Below are 16,717 nucleotides of genomic sequence, written 5' to 3'. Positions count from 1 at the left end.
AGAATTAGAATCTAAAGTTAGCCTAGCTTCTTTGACAGTACAACGCTTAATTGATTACTACAGAAATAATCTTGATTACCCTTTAAAACATGTATTGTTACTTTGACTTACTTCCCTTTCCCATCCCCCATTATCTTGCAGAGTTCTAAGCTTGAACAAGTGAATCATATGCTAAATCTCACCCAAGAAGAAAGTAAGTCCATAGAAAACATGTTAAGTCTTTGATATTTAGACCTAACAAAACACAACATGGCCCTTTTAGGACTCCAAAATAAGCTCACATTCTTGAACATAAAGATTTTATTGCCAATGTACAGAAGGTTAAAAAAAGAAAACAACCCACAACAGATATAATGATAATAGTACAAGCCTGGGGTATTTCCGGTGATTCCAGGAACATAATGAATTCCTGGAAGCAGTTGTGACTCATCTGCAGTCCTCATTTCCTTTCCTTAGACGTAAGCATACTGGACAGCCTGGGTTTGAGTCCTACCTCTGTGCTTCCTGGTTGTGTAATCTGGGGCAAATCACTTATCCTCTCTGTGCCTCAGTCTCCTCATCTGTAATAACTGCACTCACCTCATGTCGTTGTAAAAATTTAAAAAGTTAATACATGGAAAGAATTTACAATTGTGCCTGGCTTGCAGCAATATTATTATTACCTGTTATCTTTTAAGTATTCTTTTAATAAACTCACTCTGCTTCAGATTCATCGCTTATAAAATGGGGATGCCTACTTTATAGAATTGCTATGAAGGTTACATGAGTTAATATAAGTGCCTGGCCCATAGTTAAGAGCTTAGTAAATGTATTAGTTGTTTTGATAATCTTATAATCTGCCATATGTTATTCCCAAGGTATGAATAGCCTGCAGGTTTTTAATCTATCACTAATTGATCGATTTTTAAGAAGCATACAAGTCAAAGTAAATAAATACATTAAAATGTTGTTTTAGTCCATTCAGGTTGCTATTAGGTTGGTGCAAAAGTAGTTGTGGTTTTTTTTTCTATTAAAGTAGTAATGGCAAAACCTGACAGAGCATGATGGCTTACGCCTGTAATCCCAGCAATTTTGGAGGTCAAGGTAGACAGATCATTTGAAGTGAGGAGTTCAAAACCATCCTGGCCAACATAGTGAAGCCCCATCTCTACTTAAAAAAAAAAAAAAAAAATTAGCTGGGAATGATGATGTGCCCTTGTAATCCCACTTACTCTGGAGGCTGAGGTAGGAGAATTGTTTGAACCCAGGAGGTAGAGGTTGCAGTGAGCCAAGATCACACCACTGCACTCCAGCTTGGGTGACAGAGCAAGACTTGGCCTCAAAAGTAATGGGAAAAATCTCAATTACTTTTGCTCCAACCTAACATCACAAGATACCATAGACTAGGTAGCTTACAGACCACAGAAATTTACTTCTCATAGTTCTGGAGGCTGGGAAGTCCAAGATTAAGTTGCCAGCAGATTTAGTTTCTGATAAGGGCCTGATAAAGGGACTTCTCACTCTGAGCTCATATAGCTGGAAGAAGTGAAGGTGTCCCTGGGGTCTCTTTGATAACAGCACTAATCCTGCTCATGAGGGATCTTACCTCATGACTTAATCACCTCCTAAAGGTCCCACCTCCTAATACCATCACCTTTGGGATTGGGATTTCAACATAAACATTTTAGAGAGACATAAACGTTCCGATTATAAGACATATGTTTATAAAATTCCAACATCTTCCCTATGATAATTACTAAAGTAGGTCATCTTTGTTACAAAGTCCTCTGAGCTGTAAAATATAAGGAATCACAGAGGGCAGCCTTCAGATCCTTGCTTAGGCTCTTGCTTGGCTTACTTACTTATCTAAGCCTTAATTTTATAATCTGTAAAATGGAATAATAACACCATTATTATTATTATTGATTATACATAGGATTGTTTTAAGAATTGAAAGAGGTTAAATATGTAAAATATTTTTTAGAGTACTTGTCATATAATAAGTCATAAGAGAGTGGTAGTTATATGGGTAGTTATAACACGCAAAGAAGCATTTGCTAATTTCATGAATCTTTTTATTTTATGTTATTTTAACTTTAGTAACAGCAACAGTGAAGGTAAATTTGCCATTTGGGAGGCCTAGGGTGCTGCAGAAGAACATGGACTACTGTCTCCTTTACCACAGGGAATATGTCAGTGGATTTGGAAAAGTTATGAGGATGCCCATGTGGAGTTCATACACAATCCCCCCATTGGTAAGTCCCTGAGTCCATTGATCCATGGAGGCAAGAAATATTTATAATCCTTTAATATTCTAAGAGTTGAATCTTGTTTTGCAGTAGAGATCCAAGGGAGGGAATTCACTGGCCTATACTTTGTAAGACAATGTGCAAGTCTTATAAAAGGTTTTTAAAGGAGTTACATGGGTGCAAAAGAGGAACACATTATGTTTTACCTGGAGAAAATGGACGTTTACAGGCCAATTGGCCAATAGGTAAGGCAGGTAGAAAAGAACATTTTAAACAGAAGCAGTGGGAAGTACAGAGGTGTACTATTCATTTAACATTCCCCAAGTATATTGTGGTTGCACATAGAAGGTGATGATAACTAGATTATAAAGGGCTTTGTATTTATTTGATTATTTAACAAGTACTTTACTATTTGTTGTGTGTTATAGTAGGCACTAGATATACAAGGTGAATAAGATGTAGTCCTTCTCTGAAGGATGTAGCACTCTAGTAAGTCAGGCTAGATTTACATGGACAAATACATTACATCACAGATCTCCAGGCTGAGGTTGAGGTCCATTTGTTTAAAGCCCGTTCTCTCTTCACTGTCTGGCAAACTCTCTTGTACTAAGTAGTGCAAGGACAGTTGACTACCCTTCAGAAAGAAAATAGTAGATCCCTACCTCACACCACACACAAATTTAAAATGTTGGTGAATTTGTAGACCTAAATAGAACAGCAAGTCCATATTCCCTTTGTGCATATCTTTATGATCTTGGGATAGAGAAGGCTTTCTTGGGACACAGGAAGAACAACATTAAAAATGCAGAGGAAATTGATTAATTTGACTATATTAACATTAATGTGTGACGAAATAACAACATTGTAGATGGAACATATATTTGCATTGCACATAAGAAACAAGTTATGAGTATTCAGAATTGTAATTAGATTCAGAATAGCTAATAATTTTTCACCAATCAACAACAGAATGACAAGCATTTTAGTTACTACATGAATAAAGGATAGAAGCCAAGCAATTGAATCTCATTAGCAATAAGAAAAATGTAAATTAAAACAAAACTTAGGGCCAGGCACAGTGGCTCATGCCTGTAATCCCAGCACTTTGAGAGGCCGAGGTGGGTGGATTGCCTGAGGTCAGGAGTTTGAGACCAGTCTGGCCAACATAGTGAAATCCTGTCTCTATTAAAAATACAAAATTAGCCAGGTGGCACATGCCTGTAATTCCAGCTACTTGGGAGGCTGAGGCAGGAGAATAGCTTGAACCTAGGAGGAGGAAGTTGCAGTGAGCCAAGATTGCGCTATTGTACTCCAGCCTGGGCAACAAGAGTGAAACTCTGTCTCAAAACAAAACAAAACAAAACACAGCAACAAAACTTAAAGTATGCCAAAAGTCAGTCCAAACACTCCTCTGGGGCAGGGATGATTTTACTTAATGCATCCTCAGTACAACAGAATTGCCCAGTAAATGCTTATTGAATGAAATGCATTGAATGAATTAACCACAACCATTCTTTTTAGACTTTTAAAGACAAAGCTATACCACCCACCAAAAGAGAAAATAATCAGGGAGCTGTTTTTATAGAGAAAATCTTAGTGTTTTAGATCCAGAGACTGATGACAAACTTATAGCTGTCACTGTTTTTGCTAAGAGTACCACCTCTTTTTTGGAAAGGAAATAATTGGTTGCCTCGGTTTATCTACTCTTCCTGTTCCCATTCAAGATTTTTGGAGAAAAATAAGCATATTTTCCTACTACTAATTAAAACTTTGTATATTCTGAAAGCCAGCTCTGTTGTTGTCAATGGTTCAGTTGGGGTCACTAGTAACAGTACTAATGTTTGTTTCCCAATGTGGGCAAATATTTTACCAACAGTTACCTGAGTTCCTATGTCCAGTTGGTGGCAACATTACTTTCTTAATATGCACAATGTTCAGTTCATTATTTTCTTGAACATAAAACAGTCCTTAAAATAACTTCATTTTGTTATTGTTTTCGAGAAAAGTGGCATACTCAGGGTCAGTCCTATTACTTAATTCTCTGTTTTGAAAATTCCAGGTATGAGAGATTGTGTGGCATTAAAGGGAATGTTTATGTTTTTAATACTTTTCCCCCGCTGTCTTGCATTCCTGAATTTTTAGGAGCTTCAGCGGAAACCAAAGGCAGAGAGATTCTAAGTGAACTCAGACCAGGATTTTAGTACAATTCTTCTTTGTTATTGTTTTAAAACTAGCTTCTTTGTTACCAAATTTCCTGTCCTTTCACTGATCCCACAGAAGTACTTGTGTATTTCTCCATCCATGTGACAGGATGGAATTCTAGCAATTTTCTGCTTTCTAATTCAGAAATTACTCTGTTAGTGTGTTGTGGTTCAAGAAAATTACATACAAGGATGTTTTGGGATTCACATAAAAATGTTGTAAATCAGCTCTGTGTTTCAAAAAAATCAGGCTTTAAATAAGCACTTTTTGGAACATGAACCCAATTGGCCTGAGCCTTTAAGTTTTATGGAGCTTTTGTTTTTCTGTGGTTTTGGTGGGTTTTCTAATTTTTATTGTTATCTCGGAAGAGTTGTGGGGAAGTAGTTGTGATTTGAAATCATGGACCTAGAACAGCTGTTTCAAAACCTTTAAGGTTGTTCAGGCTGTACAATGATTTTGCTTCTGGGCCTGTTCAGAAGGAAGATATAAACTAGTGTTTCTGTTGCTAGGTGAAAAATTGAAAATAAGAGCAAGAATTGTGATTATTGTTTAAAATAGATGTTGCAGAATTTAAGATGAAATCAAATAACTTTTCACAGTGTACTTTGAAAAATGCCCCTCTCTCTCCCTATGTATTTACGTATCTATCTATCTGTCTATCTCTATTTTATCTATCTATAGTTATATGTCTATCTATTTGTCAATCTCCTATATAATTCCATGTTAAAAAGCCTTTATTCTTGTTTCTTTTTTTTTGAGATGGAGTTTTGCTCATTACCCAGGCTGGAGTGCAATGGCGTGATCTCGGCTCACCGCAACCTCCGCCTCCTGGGTTCAGACAATTTTCCTGCCTCAGCCTCCTGAGTAGCTGGGATTACAGGCACGCGCCACTATGCTCAGCTAATGTTTTGCGTTTTTAGTAGAGACGGGGTTTCACCATGTTGACCAGGGTGGTCTCGATCTCTTGACCTCGTTATCCACCCGCCTCAGCCTCCCAAAATGCTGGGATTACAGGCTTGAGCCACCGCACCCGGCTTATTCTTGTTTCTAAAGATTATTTTGTGAGTTTTTAAAATGGGCATTATTGTGTTGTGCAAACATTTTTGAACTATGAAAAATTATTTTTCCCTATAAAAAATTATTCAACCAGACAAATAATTAAAAACATACATAGTTATTATCCTTACTGTAAGGCAAAATCGAAACTATCTCATTTTCAGATAAGTAGGTTTTAGCTTGTACATTCAGCCTACAGGTTAAGAAGCATCTGTAACTTCAATAGAAATAATTTTATCCTCTGTTCAAGTTCTGCTTTGTTTCAATGCCAGACTAAAAGTACAAGCAGCTCACATTCCTGTCTGTGCTCATTATTTACTTCTCCAGAAAGATTTTGAGAGCTAAGAAGTTCATATTTCATCTCAGTGTTTGAATTCTATTTATTGCTTTTCTGACTTTTTATCCCCTGGCTTCAAAAAGTCCAGGGAACTCTGACAGGATGGCAGGATTGAAGCTGTTTATGTGTGGGGTGGGGGTGATTCACTAAAGCCTTCTTTATTATAGAAAGGACCTGCCCATACTTCCCTCCATCCTTCCAGAGGACTGCCTATTGCATAATCTTGCCTGGATAAAGAAGGCCACATTCTCATTCCTAGTATTGATGCATTTTTATTTGAGGGTTCAAGTTTGGTATGTAAGAAATAAATTTCAAGATTTTCGTGTAGCAGAAAATGTGACTTTTTTTTTTAGTACTTTCTGGTTGAAGCTATCCCAGCTCATTTCTCTTGGCCCAAAGTCTAAGTTACTTCGAGAACACCGTAAACATTTTAATCAACTGAGTTGTTTAAGCACAACTTTTTCAGCCACAGCCTCATTAAAAATGACAATAAACTTTCTTCATTACCATTTTTATGATTTTAACTGTTAAATATAGGCATCTCAATTTCCTTACATTATGGAAAATGCATTTAGGGTTATATTTATACACTGTGTATTTCTTCAAGTAAAACTTACTAATGTGCAATGTTTGAGTACAACGATAAAGATGTGTGTTAGGAAATATCAAACTCACAATACACCAGGGTTCTATGGGGCCAACTCAGTTAACAGTCACTATTCCTTATTCTCCCATTTTACGGCATACTTATATGGACCTTATACCAAGTGGAGAAACCTGGTCACTCAGAACTGTATACTATGATAAGTTTTTGAAAGAATATAAACAAATGCTTTTAGCTTTCCAGACTCAGGCACCTGAAGGAAAGTGAAATAAATGGTGAGAACTCAGGCAACACATTTAGGGCAAATGTCTTTGTATTTCTTCGTTTTTATTTCTTGTTTTGGTGGACTGTATCACTCAGGAGCTTCCTGAGAAAAAGGGAAGATACATTCTTGAGAGTTTGTTTGTCTCAATATGTTTTTATTCTGCCTATACACTTAATTGATGTTTTGGCTGACTTCAGAATGTTAGAAATAATTTTTCTTCAAAATTAATAAGGCAGGCTGAGCACAGTGGTTCATGCCTAAAATCCCAGCACTTTGGGAGGCTGAGGCAGACGGATCACCTGAGGTCAGGAGTTCGAGACCAGCCTGGCCAACATGGCAAAACCCCGTTTCTACTAAAAATACAAAAATTAGCTGGGCATGGTGGTGCATGCCCATAATCCAGCTACTTGGGGAGCTGAGGCAGGAGAATCAGGTGAACCCAGGAGGTAGAGGTAGCAGTGAGCCAAGATTGCACCACTGCACTCCAGAGCCTGGACGACAGAGTGAGATTCCGGTTCAAAAACAAACAAACAAACAAACAACAACAACAACAACAACAACAAAAAACAGACTTCCGAGGCCAGTTCTCTAACGCGTTTGGATTTTTCCAATTTTCCCATCTCTTTGTCTTTAATTCCACGTTTTGAGACATGTCTGCAACTTCATCCTCTAGATCTTATTGAGTGTCTTCTTTTTGCTGTCATATTTTGAAATCCCAAGAGCTCTTTCTGTTATCTTTTCCCTTTTTACAAATTGCCTTCTGTTTCTTCTTTATGGATGCCGTACATACTCTCAGCTTTCTGAGAAAAGAGTTTTCTTCTGCCTTCTACGTTGTCTTTTTCTTCTCCCTTATTCTCCAGTGTCTAGCAGTTCTTGGCTGTCAGCTTCTATTTTAAGGTTTAGGCACTAAACTATGTGGCTGGGTCTCCAGTCTATAAGTTTCACTCAGGACCGCATACTGAACTCAGAGCTGTGTCACTATAGGTTGATCAGGAAGAGAACCAGTCCTTTTGTTGAGGACTCCAAACAGACAGTTTCTAGTTTCCTTTCAGGCTGGTTTGTTTTCCAAAGAGAGGATACTTCTAATCTGACTCAACATATACAATTTTCAGGCTCTATGGGCAATGAGACTGGGGAGTGTTGTCATTCAGTATATAGAGTTTTATTTAATCTCATTGCTTTCAGTATATTGCACATGCTGTTGGCTATGCCCTGTGTCTTTTAGTCTGATCATTCCTCTGGTTTAAACTCTCCAGAGAGTAAACATGCTGTTTAGCCCTTTCTGCAAACTTTCACTCTATCCACTATTCCCAGCCTTATGCAAACTCCTGTCTTTAGGACGCCAAGTTCTACCCTTCTGGGGGTCTACAGTCAGACTTTCTAGGTGCTTTCCACAAACCTAAGCTCTTGGTAGTCAGTGTTTACTGGTGTACTAAATCCGTTTATTATTTATCTAATTTCCATTTCTGAACATTCCCTGTCCTCTCCTATATGTCTTTATTATTACTGTCCTAATGGAATTTTAGAAGGGAGCAAGATAAATGTATGTGTTCAATCAAGTTGGGAAGTTTACTCATCTTCTGTATCTTTTCCAGCTGGAGCTTTGTATTATGTTAGAAGGTAGAGTCTCTGCTTTGCTTTCTCTGGACTTTTCTCATTTTCAGCTCCCACCTGTTCTATACCTCAGCATGGTGATCTCCTGGCTACAAAGACAGCATACTGTGTATATTGCCTCCTCCTTTGTGAATTGAACTAAAAAGTTTTAGACAACAGCTAATTTTGCTTTCAGCACAATGCAGTGAATAAAGGAAGGTCATCCTAATTTAACTTAACCTTCATTTTTTATAAATTATTTCAAGTTTTGTTAAGAAAGATATCCACTGTGGGCAGTAGAGAGCATACAAATCAACATGTCTGAGAAAAATAAATAAATAGCTAAATGTTCATACTTATGTATGATTATATGCTAATCAAAATACAATGACCACATAATATGGTATTGCCTTAAATACTTGAGTCAGAGATCACATTTATAGGATGTCCTCTTGGTGAATAAATTATTGTATTAGTCTTTAAACAGGGTTAGAAATAAATTGTAATTGTTATTTTTTTTTTTTTTTTTTTTTTTTTTTTTTTTTTTTGAGACGGAGTTTCGCCCTTGTTACCCAGGCTGGAGTGCAATGGCGCGATCTCGGCTCACCGCAACCTCCGCCTCCTGGGCTCAGGCAATTCTCCTGCCTCAGCCTCCTGAGTAGCTGGGATTACAGGCACGTGCCACCATGCCCAGCCAATTTTTTGCACTTTTAGTAGAGACGGGGTTTCACCATGTTGACCAGGATGGTCTTGATCTCTCGACCTCGTGATCCACCCGCCTCGGCCTCCCAAAGTGCTGGGATTACAGGCTTGAGCCACCGCGCCCGGCCGTAATTGTTATTTTTTAAGACAGAGTCTCCCTCTGTTGCCCAGGCTGGGGTGCAGTGGCATGATCTGAACTGACTACAACCTCTGCCTCCCAGATTCAAGCAATTCCCCTGCCTCAGCCTCCTAGGTAGCTGGTATTACAGATCCCCACCACCATGCCCAGCTAATTTTTGTATTTTTAGTAGAGATGGGGTTTCACCATTGGACCAGGCTAGTCTCAAACTCTTGACATCAAGTGATTCGCTCACCTCTGCCTCCCAAAGTGTTGGGATTACAGGCATGAGCCACTATACCTGGCCTAAGAAATTATTCTAAAAATTCTTATATTTCATGATGAATGAAGCATGACTGTGAATTTATTTAAATTCAAAACTATGATTAGACAACTACACCCTCTTTGAATTAATCTTAGGTTGATAAGTTCTTAAACAGCTGAAGAATTATATATTAATACTTTTTATATGTGTATTTTAAAAGTAAATTATATTTTACTTTCAATTTTTATTTACAAATACAATATATATCGCCACATAAAACTTAGATCTTGAGCCAGGTGCAGTGGCTCACGCTTGCAATCCCAGCACTTTGGGAGGCCAAGGTGGGTGGATCACCTGAGGTCACGAGTTTGAGACCAGCCTGACCAACATGGAGAAACCCCATCTCTATATTAAAAAAAAAAAAAATTGAAAAAAGTTAGATCTTGAAAAGGATTTTAGTTTTTAGGAATAGTTCCCATTAGTCTTCTGCTCTCAATTCAAGTTTCACTGTGCAAATATTTTTTTCCAAGGTGTATTTGATTTGCCCTCCCAATGTCCTTAACCAGAAGGAAACCACAGAAGAAAACACTGCTCAAGACACCCATTCCCACTGCTTGCGTAGACCTGATTCACTAGGAAAATAGGAAAAGCTTAAATGAAAAACATTCTAGGGAAGTGACAAACCATATAAGGCAATGGGTGAGCCGCAATTGTGGGCATAATATTTTTTCTATCTCTCTTTCAACAGGGAGACACATCGCCTCTTCCTCCCACTGTCCCAGACTGTCTGCGGGCTGATGTCAGGGTTCCTCCTTCTGAGAGCCAAAAATGTTCCTTCTATTTAGCAGACAAGAATATCACCCACGGCTTCCTCTATCCTCCTGGTTAGTAGAACTCTTTTTTAGAGCAGCAGCTTAGAAAGCTCTCATCAGCTGGATGTGGGCATGTGCCTTAAACATATACTCGCCACCAAAACTACCTGCTTGGGCTAAGCTATCTGCCTGAGAGGCTTCCAGTGTTTGTCGCTGGCCAGAGCAGCACAGCGGCTGTAACAAAGACGAAGACATTTTGCAGTGGGACCCACACAGCAGCTCTCATCTGGCCCAGATGCTTAGAGAGTTCGGCAGATTTAAGTTTAATTTTAAAACTGAAGATTCTTTGCAAAAGAACACAAGCATCTAAAAACCCATATCTCCTAGCTCCTGCCCAAGCTAAGGTCAGCCTGGAGAATGGAGCTGTGCCTATGAAAAGAAATCAGGCTGGGTGCTTGCTTCAGCAGAACATATACTAAAATTGGAATACTACAGAGAGGATTACCTAATATAATAAAGTAATAATTTTTTAAAAAAAGAAATCAGGCTGGAATTTTGGCCTGTTTCTCATGCTGTATGGCTAACAGTTTTAAACTTCAGATGAAGCAGCCAGATGAACTTTATGTTTTTGTTGTTGTTGTTTTCAGAAAAGATCTCTCTTGGGAACCTGCAAAAGCTAGTGTGATCTTCCTAAAACTCAAGCCACTTCCCTGTGCAACAGGAAATGTTATTTTTTATTAACTTGCCTATGAGATTTTCAGTGTTTCACCTTCTTAGAGATTTGTAATTTAAAGATTCTGAAATTTATAATGGGAAAAAATGCTTAATGAAAGCAGTAAGCAAATCAATTTAAAACTCCTAACAGACTTAGGATAAATAAACTGATATGTTTTAAATCAGGCATACCAAATTTATGTAAGCCCTATAATAAACATTAAAAATTTGCAACAGGCCAGGCACGGTGGCTGACGCCTGTTATCCCAGCACTTTGGGAGGCTGAAGTAGGTGGATTATCTGAGATCAGGAGTTTGAGACCAACTTGGCCAACATGACGAAACCCTGTCCTATCTCTACTAAAAATAGAAAAATTATCTGGGTTTGGTGGCGTGCACCTGTAATCCCAGTAATTCAGGAGGCTGAAGCATGAGAATGGTAGGTAGAGGCTGCAGTGAGCTAAGATCGAGCCACTGACATCAGCCTGGGTAACAGAGTGAGACTCTGTCTCAAAAAAAAAGTTGCAACTTTTATTAATAAAATATTTGAAACTGCTATATAAAATTGTATCTGTTAGGCCATAAGATATTAGTTGATGCATAAATGTTTGCCTGACAAGGAAATAAAATTAATAACTAAACACCTTGTCTCAAAAAATTAAGGATACAGTCGGACACAGTGGCTCACTTCTGTAATTCTAGCACTTTGAAAGGCCGAGGCAGGTGGATCACTTCGGCTCAGGAGTTTGAGACCAGCCTGGGCAGCATAGTGAGAACTTTTCGGTTTAAAATTAAAAAAAAAAATTAAGGACAAAATGAACCTCTCTTCTGACTCTCCAGTGTAAATTCCAATTACTTGTTAAAAATAGAATTTAAAAAGAACTGTTAAAAGTTAAAAGAAAAAAATAGAAGTTAAAAGAAATAAGCAAATTCTTATTTTCCTCTAAGACAGAGGTAATGTTATGTTGATTGCCTTTCCAACTTTCAGGGCTTAGTTAAAAAGGTAGAGGAGGCTTTTTGTGGAGTCTGAGGACTATAAACACCATGTAAAAGTGCCTGCTTATTGGCCTTTCATTGAAGAATTAGTTACCCAGGCAGGTTGGTGCATGTCTGTAATCCTACCTACTTGGGAGGCTGAGGCAGGAGGATCTCTTGAGTCCAGGAGCTTGAGATCAGCCTGGGCACAATAACAAGACTCTGCCTCAATAGTAACTAAAAAAAAAGAATTAGTTAAGATATCCAAATATAGTTTAAGTATAAAAAGTATTATAAATCTCACATCAGTGAAACTGTGCACTATTTGTGTTTCTGCAACTGCCTTATTTCTCTTAATGTCCTCAGGTTTCATTCATGTTCTTATATATTACAGAAACTAAAATAGTCAAATTCGTAGAATTGAGAGTGAAATGGTGGTTTCCAGGGGCCGAGGGAAGAAGAAATAGTGAGTGCCATTAATTAAATGGGCATAAATATTCAGTTAAGCAAGATAAATAAGCTCTGGGGATCTTCTGTAAAGTATGATACCTAGAGTCAATAGTACTGTACCATATACTTTAAAAATTGTTAACAGAGTAGATCTCATGTTAAGTGTTCTTACCAAAATGGAATCAAATGGAAAAGGATTCAAATAAACACTTAGAGGTTTGCAGCTTTTAATCATCCCAATAATTCTATGAGATAGATGCCATGAGACAAAGGAAGCACAGAGGAAAGCAGCACTTTGCCTGAGGGGTGCAGCTGTGAGCAGCAGCGCTGGGGTTCCCACCTGGGCTGTCTGCTTCCAGAGCACATGCGCTCAACACTCACTGTGCTCTCCTCAGAGCCCATGATTTGTGGTGTTGCCTTCAGCAGTCTCTGTATTAGTCTGTTCTCATGCTGCTAATAAAGTCATACCTAAGACGGGATAATTTATAAAGCAAAGAAAGAGGTTTAATGGACTCAGACTTCCACGTGGCTGGTGAGACCTCACAATCATGACAGAAGATGAAGGAAGAGCAAAGGGACAGCTTACATGGCAGCAGGCGAGAGAGATCGTGTGCAGGGGAACTTCTCTTTATAAAACGATCAGATCTCGTGAGATTTATTCACTATCATGAGAACAGCATGGCAACAGCATGGAAAAGACCCGCCCCCATAAATCAATTACCTCCCACCAGGTCCCTCCCATGACACGTGGAAATCATGGGAACTACAATTCAAGATGAGAATGGGGGGGACACAGCCAAACCACATCAGCCTCTATCAAGTAAAAACTTGTTTTCTTCAGAAAATTTTATTTTGGAAGCGAGCTATCTATAATAGCACTGTTATTTTGTACACATCAAGTAACTATGCATTTATATCTGACATTCTGTTTGTTTCCTAGGGCTGCTGGAACAAATTACCAAAAAAGGTTGACTTAAAACAAAAATATATTAGCTCACAGTTCTGGAGGTCAGAAGGCTAAAGTCAAGGTGTTGACAGGCCATTCTCTTTGCAAAGTCTCTAGGGGAGAATCCTTCTTTGCCTCTCCCAGCTGCAGGTGGCTCCAGGCATTGCTTGGCATGTACCTGTGTCACTCAAACTTCTGCCTCCGCCTTCACAGGACCTTCTCCCCTGTGCTTCTCCTCTTCCCAAATCTCCTTCTCCTTATTAAGACACCAGTCACTGGATTTACAGCCCACCCTAAATCCAGGATAATCTCCTCTAGAGACTCTTAGCTGCATCTGCAAAGACCTGTTTCCAAATAAGTGTATATTCACGGGGATGAAAAGAATGGTTAGGACTTGGATATATATTTTTGGGGATCACACTTCAACCCATTACAGGCATAAAACTTCCTGTATTATTGATGACTTCTGTTAGAAAGTAATATTTCTGTGCTTTGACTGTTAATAAATTCATATTAATATGTAATAGTAATAGGCCTATTGTACAGTATGTCATATTTTCTCTTATAGCTGGATCTAACAAGATCCATTTGTTTTGCAGCCATCAATAGAACTTCTGACAGCCAATATGATGCTTTAATTACGAGTAATTTGGTCCCTATGTATGAAGAATTCAAAAGTAAGTATGTATTTAAAGTATTAATTTTAAAATAGTTAAGTGATTCCCCAAACTTCCAAACTAACACATTTTTTAATTGCAATTTGTTCCTGATATTAAGGGTCATTTTGTTCTAATGGTTTAAATATAGGTACAGGAAGGATCCCAAACAGAGTTTCTTTTCAACTTACTTTGACTTGTTGCTAGAACTCTGATAATTTGTTTTTACCTTTTAATTTAATTATAAAAAGCTACTCACAAAACTAAATTTTACTGCCACTCACTAAAAGTTAATGAAAGGTAAATGTTCATCCTCTTCATAATAATTAATAAAGCAGCATGTATGTTCTGATTATTTTAACACTCACTGTCCCATAAGCAACTCAGCCCAAGGGAGAAATTTGGAGACATATTTAACTATAATTTCAAGGCTATACCTACAACAACAAAAAGCTATCATCAATGTGGCTGTTTATTTTCGCTTGTGAAGCCTATTTTGGAGAATTACCCAGTCACCACTAACAATTATTGAAGTAGAATTTCATGGTATTGAAATGTGCTTGTCTATAATAGAAAATATTGTCATGTTCGATTGAAGTAGACATTTTAAACACTTTATTATTTTATTTTTAGAAATGTGGGACTACTTCCACAGTGTTCTCCTTATAAAACATGCCGCAGAAAGAAATGGAGTAAATGTGGTTAGTGGACCAATATTTGATTATAATTATGATGGCCATTTTGATGCTCCAGATGAAATTACAGAGTAAGTGATTTGACTTTTTGATTTATCAATAGGGCCTCATGAGGGACAATTCCAATATTTTAAGTAAAACTCAGTATTTTAAATATTACATAATATATTCATAGACAAATATTATTGTCCACTATGTTCAATCTAATCTCTCTAAATATTTTGCAAAACAATTATATGGCAAAAATTTAAACCAATGGGCAAAGAAAACAGTTCCTGGAAAAGTTCAGCAGAAACTTTTTTTGGAAAATTCCTAAATTAATGGGCAAAGATAACATGAAATTTTGTCAAGGCAGAGGAGGTAGAGAAAAACTTGATGTATTGTCAATGAATGTAAAACCAATCCAACAATAAATGAAATAAAATGTCAAGTAAAGACTAAGGTAAATTTTACAAGAATAGTGAACAATTCATAAAAGCATTTCCCAGGAGATAATGTAGGTAAATTTCATGCAGAAAACTAATCCTTTCTAAACTGTACATCTTAGTACTAAGCCTGGTCTTACAGGTTGCTAAGAATTAGTTTTGAATGCAGAGAACAGCAATAGAGTTTTAGAGAAGTTTCATCTGTCATTTCTCTTTATTATCAAAACATGTGAAGGACCAAACTAAACAACTGTGCTGTCTAAGCCTAGATTATGTAAAGCAGTAATTTCTACCTATACCTTCTGATAAAGTAACATTTATGACTACTAAGTGTGTGGCCTTTTTCTATTTTGTTCACCATGTCCTTCTTTCAGTGTTGATTGAATACTGTATCAATATTTCATTATTGATTCTACCTTTCACAATTTAATAGTTCTAATAATTATAACTTTGACAGCGTTTTACTATATCCTAGGTACTTTTCAAAGAACTTATATATACATCAGATAATCTGCAAAGATACCCTAGTTAGGTTCCATTAGCCCCCAGTTAGAGATAAGAAAACTGAGGTTAAATAACTTATCTAAATTCTGCAACTAATAAGTGGTAAAGCTAGAATATGAACCCAGACAGCCTGGCTCTGAGTCCATGTTCTAAATCACAGGAATACATTTCTGTTTATACCAGCTTGTATTCCTTTGATGGAGTCAGATTTTGCACTTAGAATGTTCATTATCTGAAACCAAAGTGCTGTCACGTCAGTTGCATGGGTTTATCCCCATATCTGCACTGTGAAGTTCATAGCACAGAATCACTTCCTTGAAAAGGTGGAAAGAAACTCTGTAGATGGTAGAATGTTAGCGGATGAGTGAAACACATTTTGTGGAAGTGCATGGCTGGTGGTGGAATCATTCTTAGCTTCTGCTCTATTAGAAAACACTACTGTGAAGTATAAAGTCAACAAAACGAGGAAATGCAGGAAGCAGAATACCATGCTCTGCTTTTTTTTTTTTTTGTATTCTAACATTCTTTCATAATGTTAGAATGACCAAACTTGGACGTCTACTGTAAATCTCTATACAAGATGATGGGAGTAAAAAATATGTATGACTTTCTGTTTTTTATTTGTTAATTTCTTTTACTATATTTTTGCTTTGGCATTTCTTTAAAACTATATAAAGACATTTGTTGGCCTGGTGCAGTGGCTCACACCTGTCATGCCAGCACTTTGGGAGGCCGAGGTGGGAGAATCATTTGAGCCTAGGAGTTCAAGACCAGGTTGGGCAACAAAGTGATAACCCATCTCTATTGAAAAATAATCCGAAGTTTATATATATGTATGTCTTTACATAGCTTTTCTATATATGCATATTTACCTATATATATATTTATATTTACATATATATGAAAAAACTGTGTAAAGACATTTATTATCTTTAGAAGCAAAAGTATAACATCAAAACATGTTTTCAATTATGTTTGTAAGACATGTAGCCAACACTGATGTTCCCATCCCAACGCACTACTTTGTGGTGCTGACCAGTTGTAAAAACAAGAGCCACACACCGGAAAACTGCCCTGGGTGGCTGGACGTCCTTCCATTTATCATCCCTCACCGACCTACCAACGTGGAGAGCTGTCCTGTGAGTATGCTCTGGGAGGGTCCAGAACCTGA

At 37.5% G+C, this 16,717-nt stretch overlaps 1 protein-coding gene across 1 annotated transcript in view; it reads left to right on the top strand.

Moving 5' to 3' along the window:
- Positions 1-16,717, top strand: part of ENPP3 (ectonucleotide pyrophosphatase/phosphodiesterase 3) — a 286,041-nt gene that overhangs the window by 67,389 nt on the left and 201,935 nt on the right. The window contains exons 20-25 of the mRNA XM_003932436.3: positions 142-193; positions 2,080-2,234; positions 10,119-10,254; positions 13,866-13,943; positions 14,556-14,688; positions 16,529-16,685. Of these exons, the coding sequence (XP_003932485.1) occupies positions 142-193; positions 2,080-2,234; positions 10,119-10,254; positions 13,866-13,943; positions 14,556-14,688; positions 16,529-16,685 (711 nt within the window). The remainder of the gene's footprint in view (positions 1-141; positions 194-2,079; positions 2,235-10,118; positions 10,255-13,865; positions 13,944-14,555; positions 14,689-16,528; positions 16,686-16,717) is intronic.

The sequence above is a fragment of the Saimiri boliviensis genome, chromosome 4 (genome assembly GCF_048565385.1).
Source record: "Saimiri boliviensis isolate mSaiBol1 chromosome 4, mSaiBol1.pri, whole genome shotgun sequence".
NCBI classification, from domain to species: domain Eukaryota; kingdom Metazoa; phylum Chordata; class Mammalia; order Primates; family Cebidae; genus Saimiri; species Saimiri boliviensis.
This window is presented reverse-complemented; position numbering and strand designations above follow the sequence as displayed.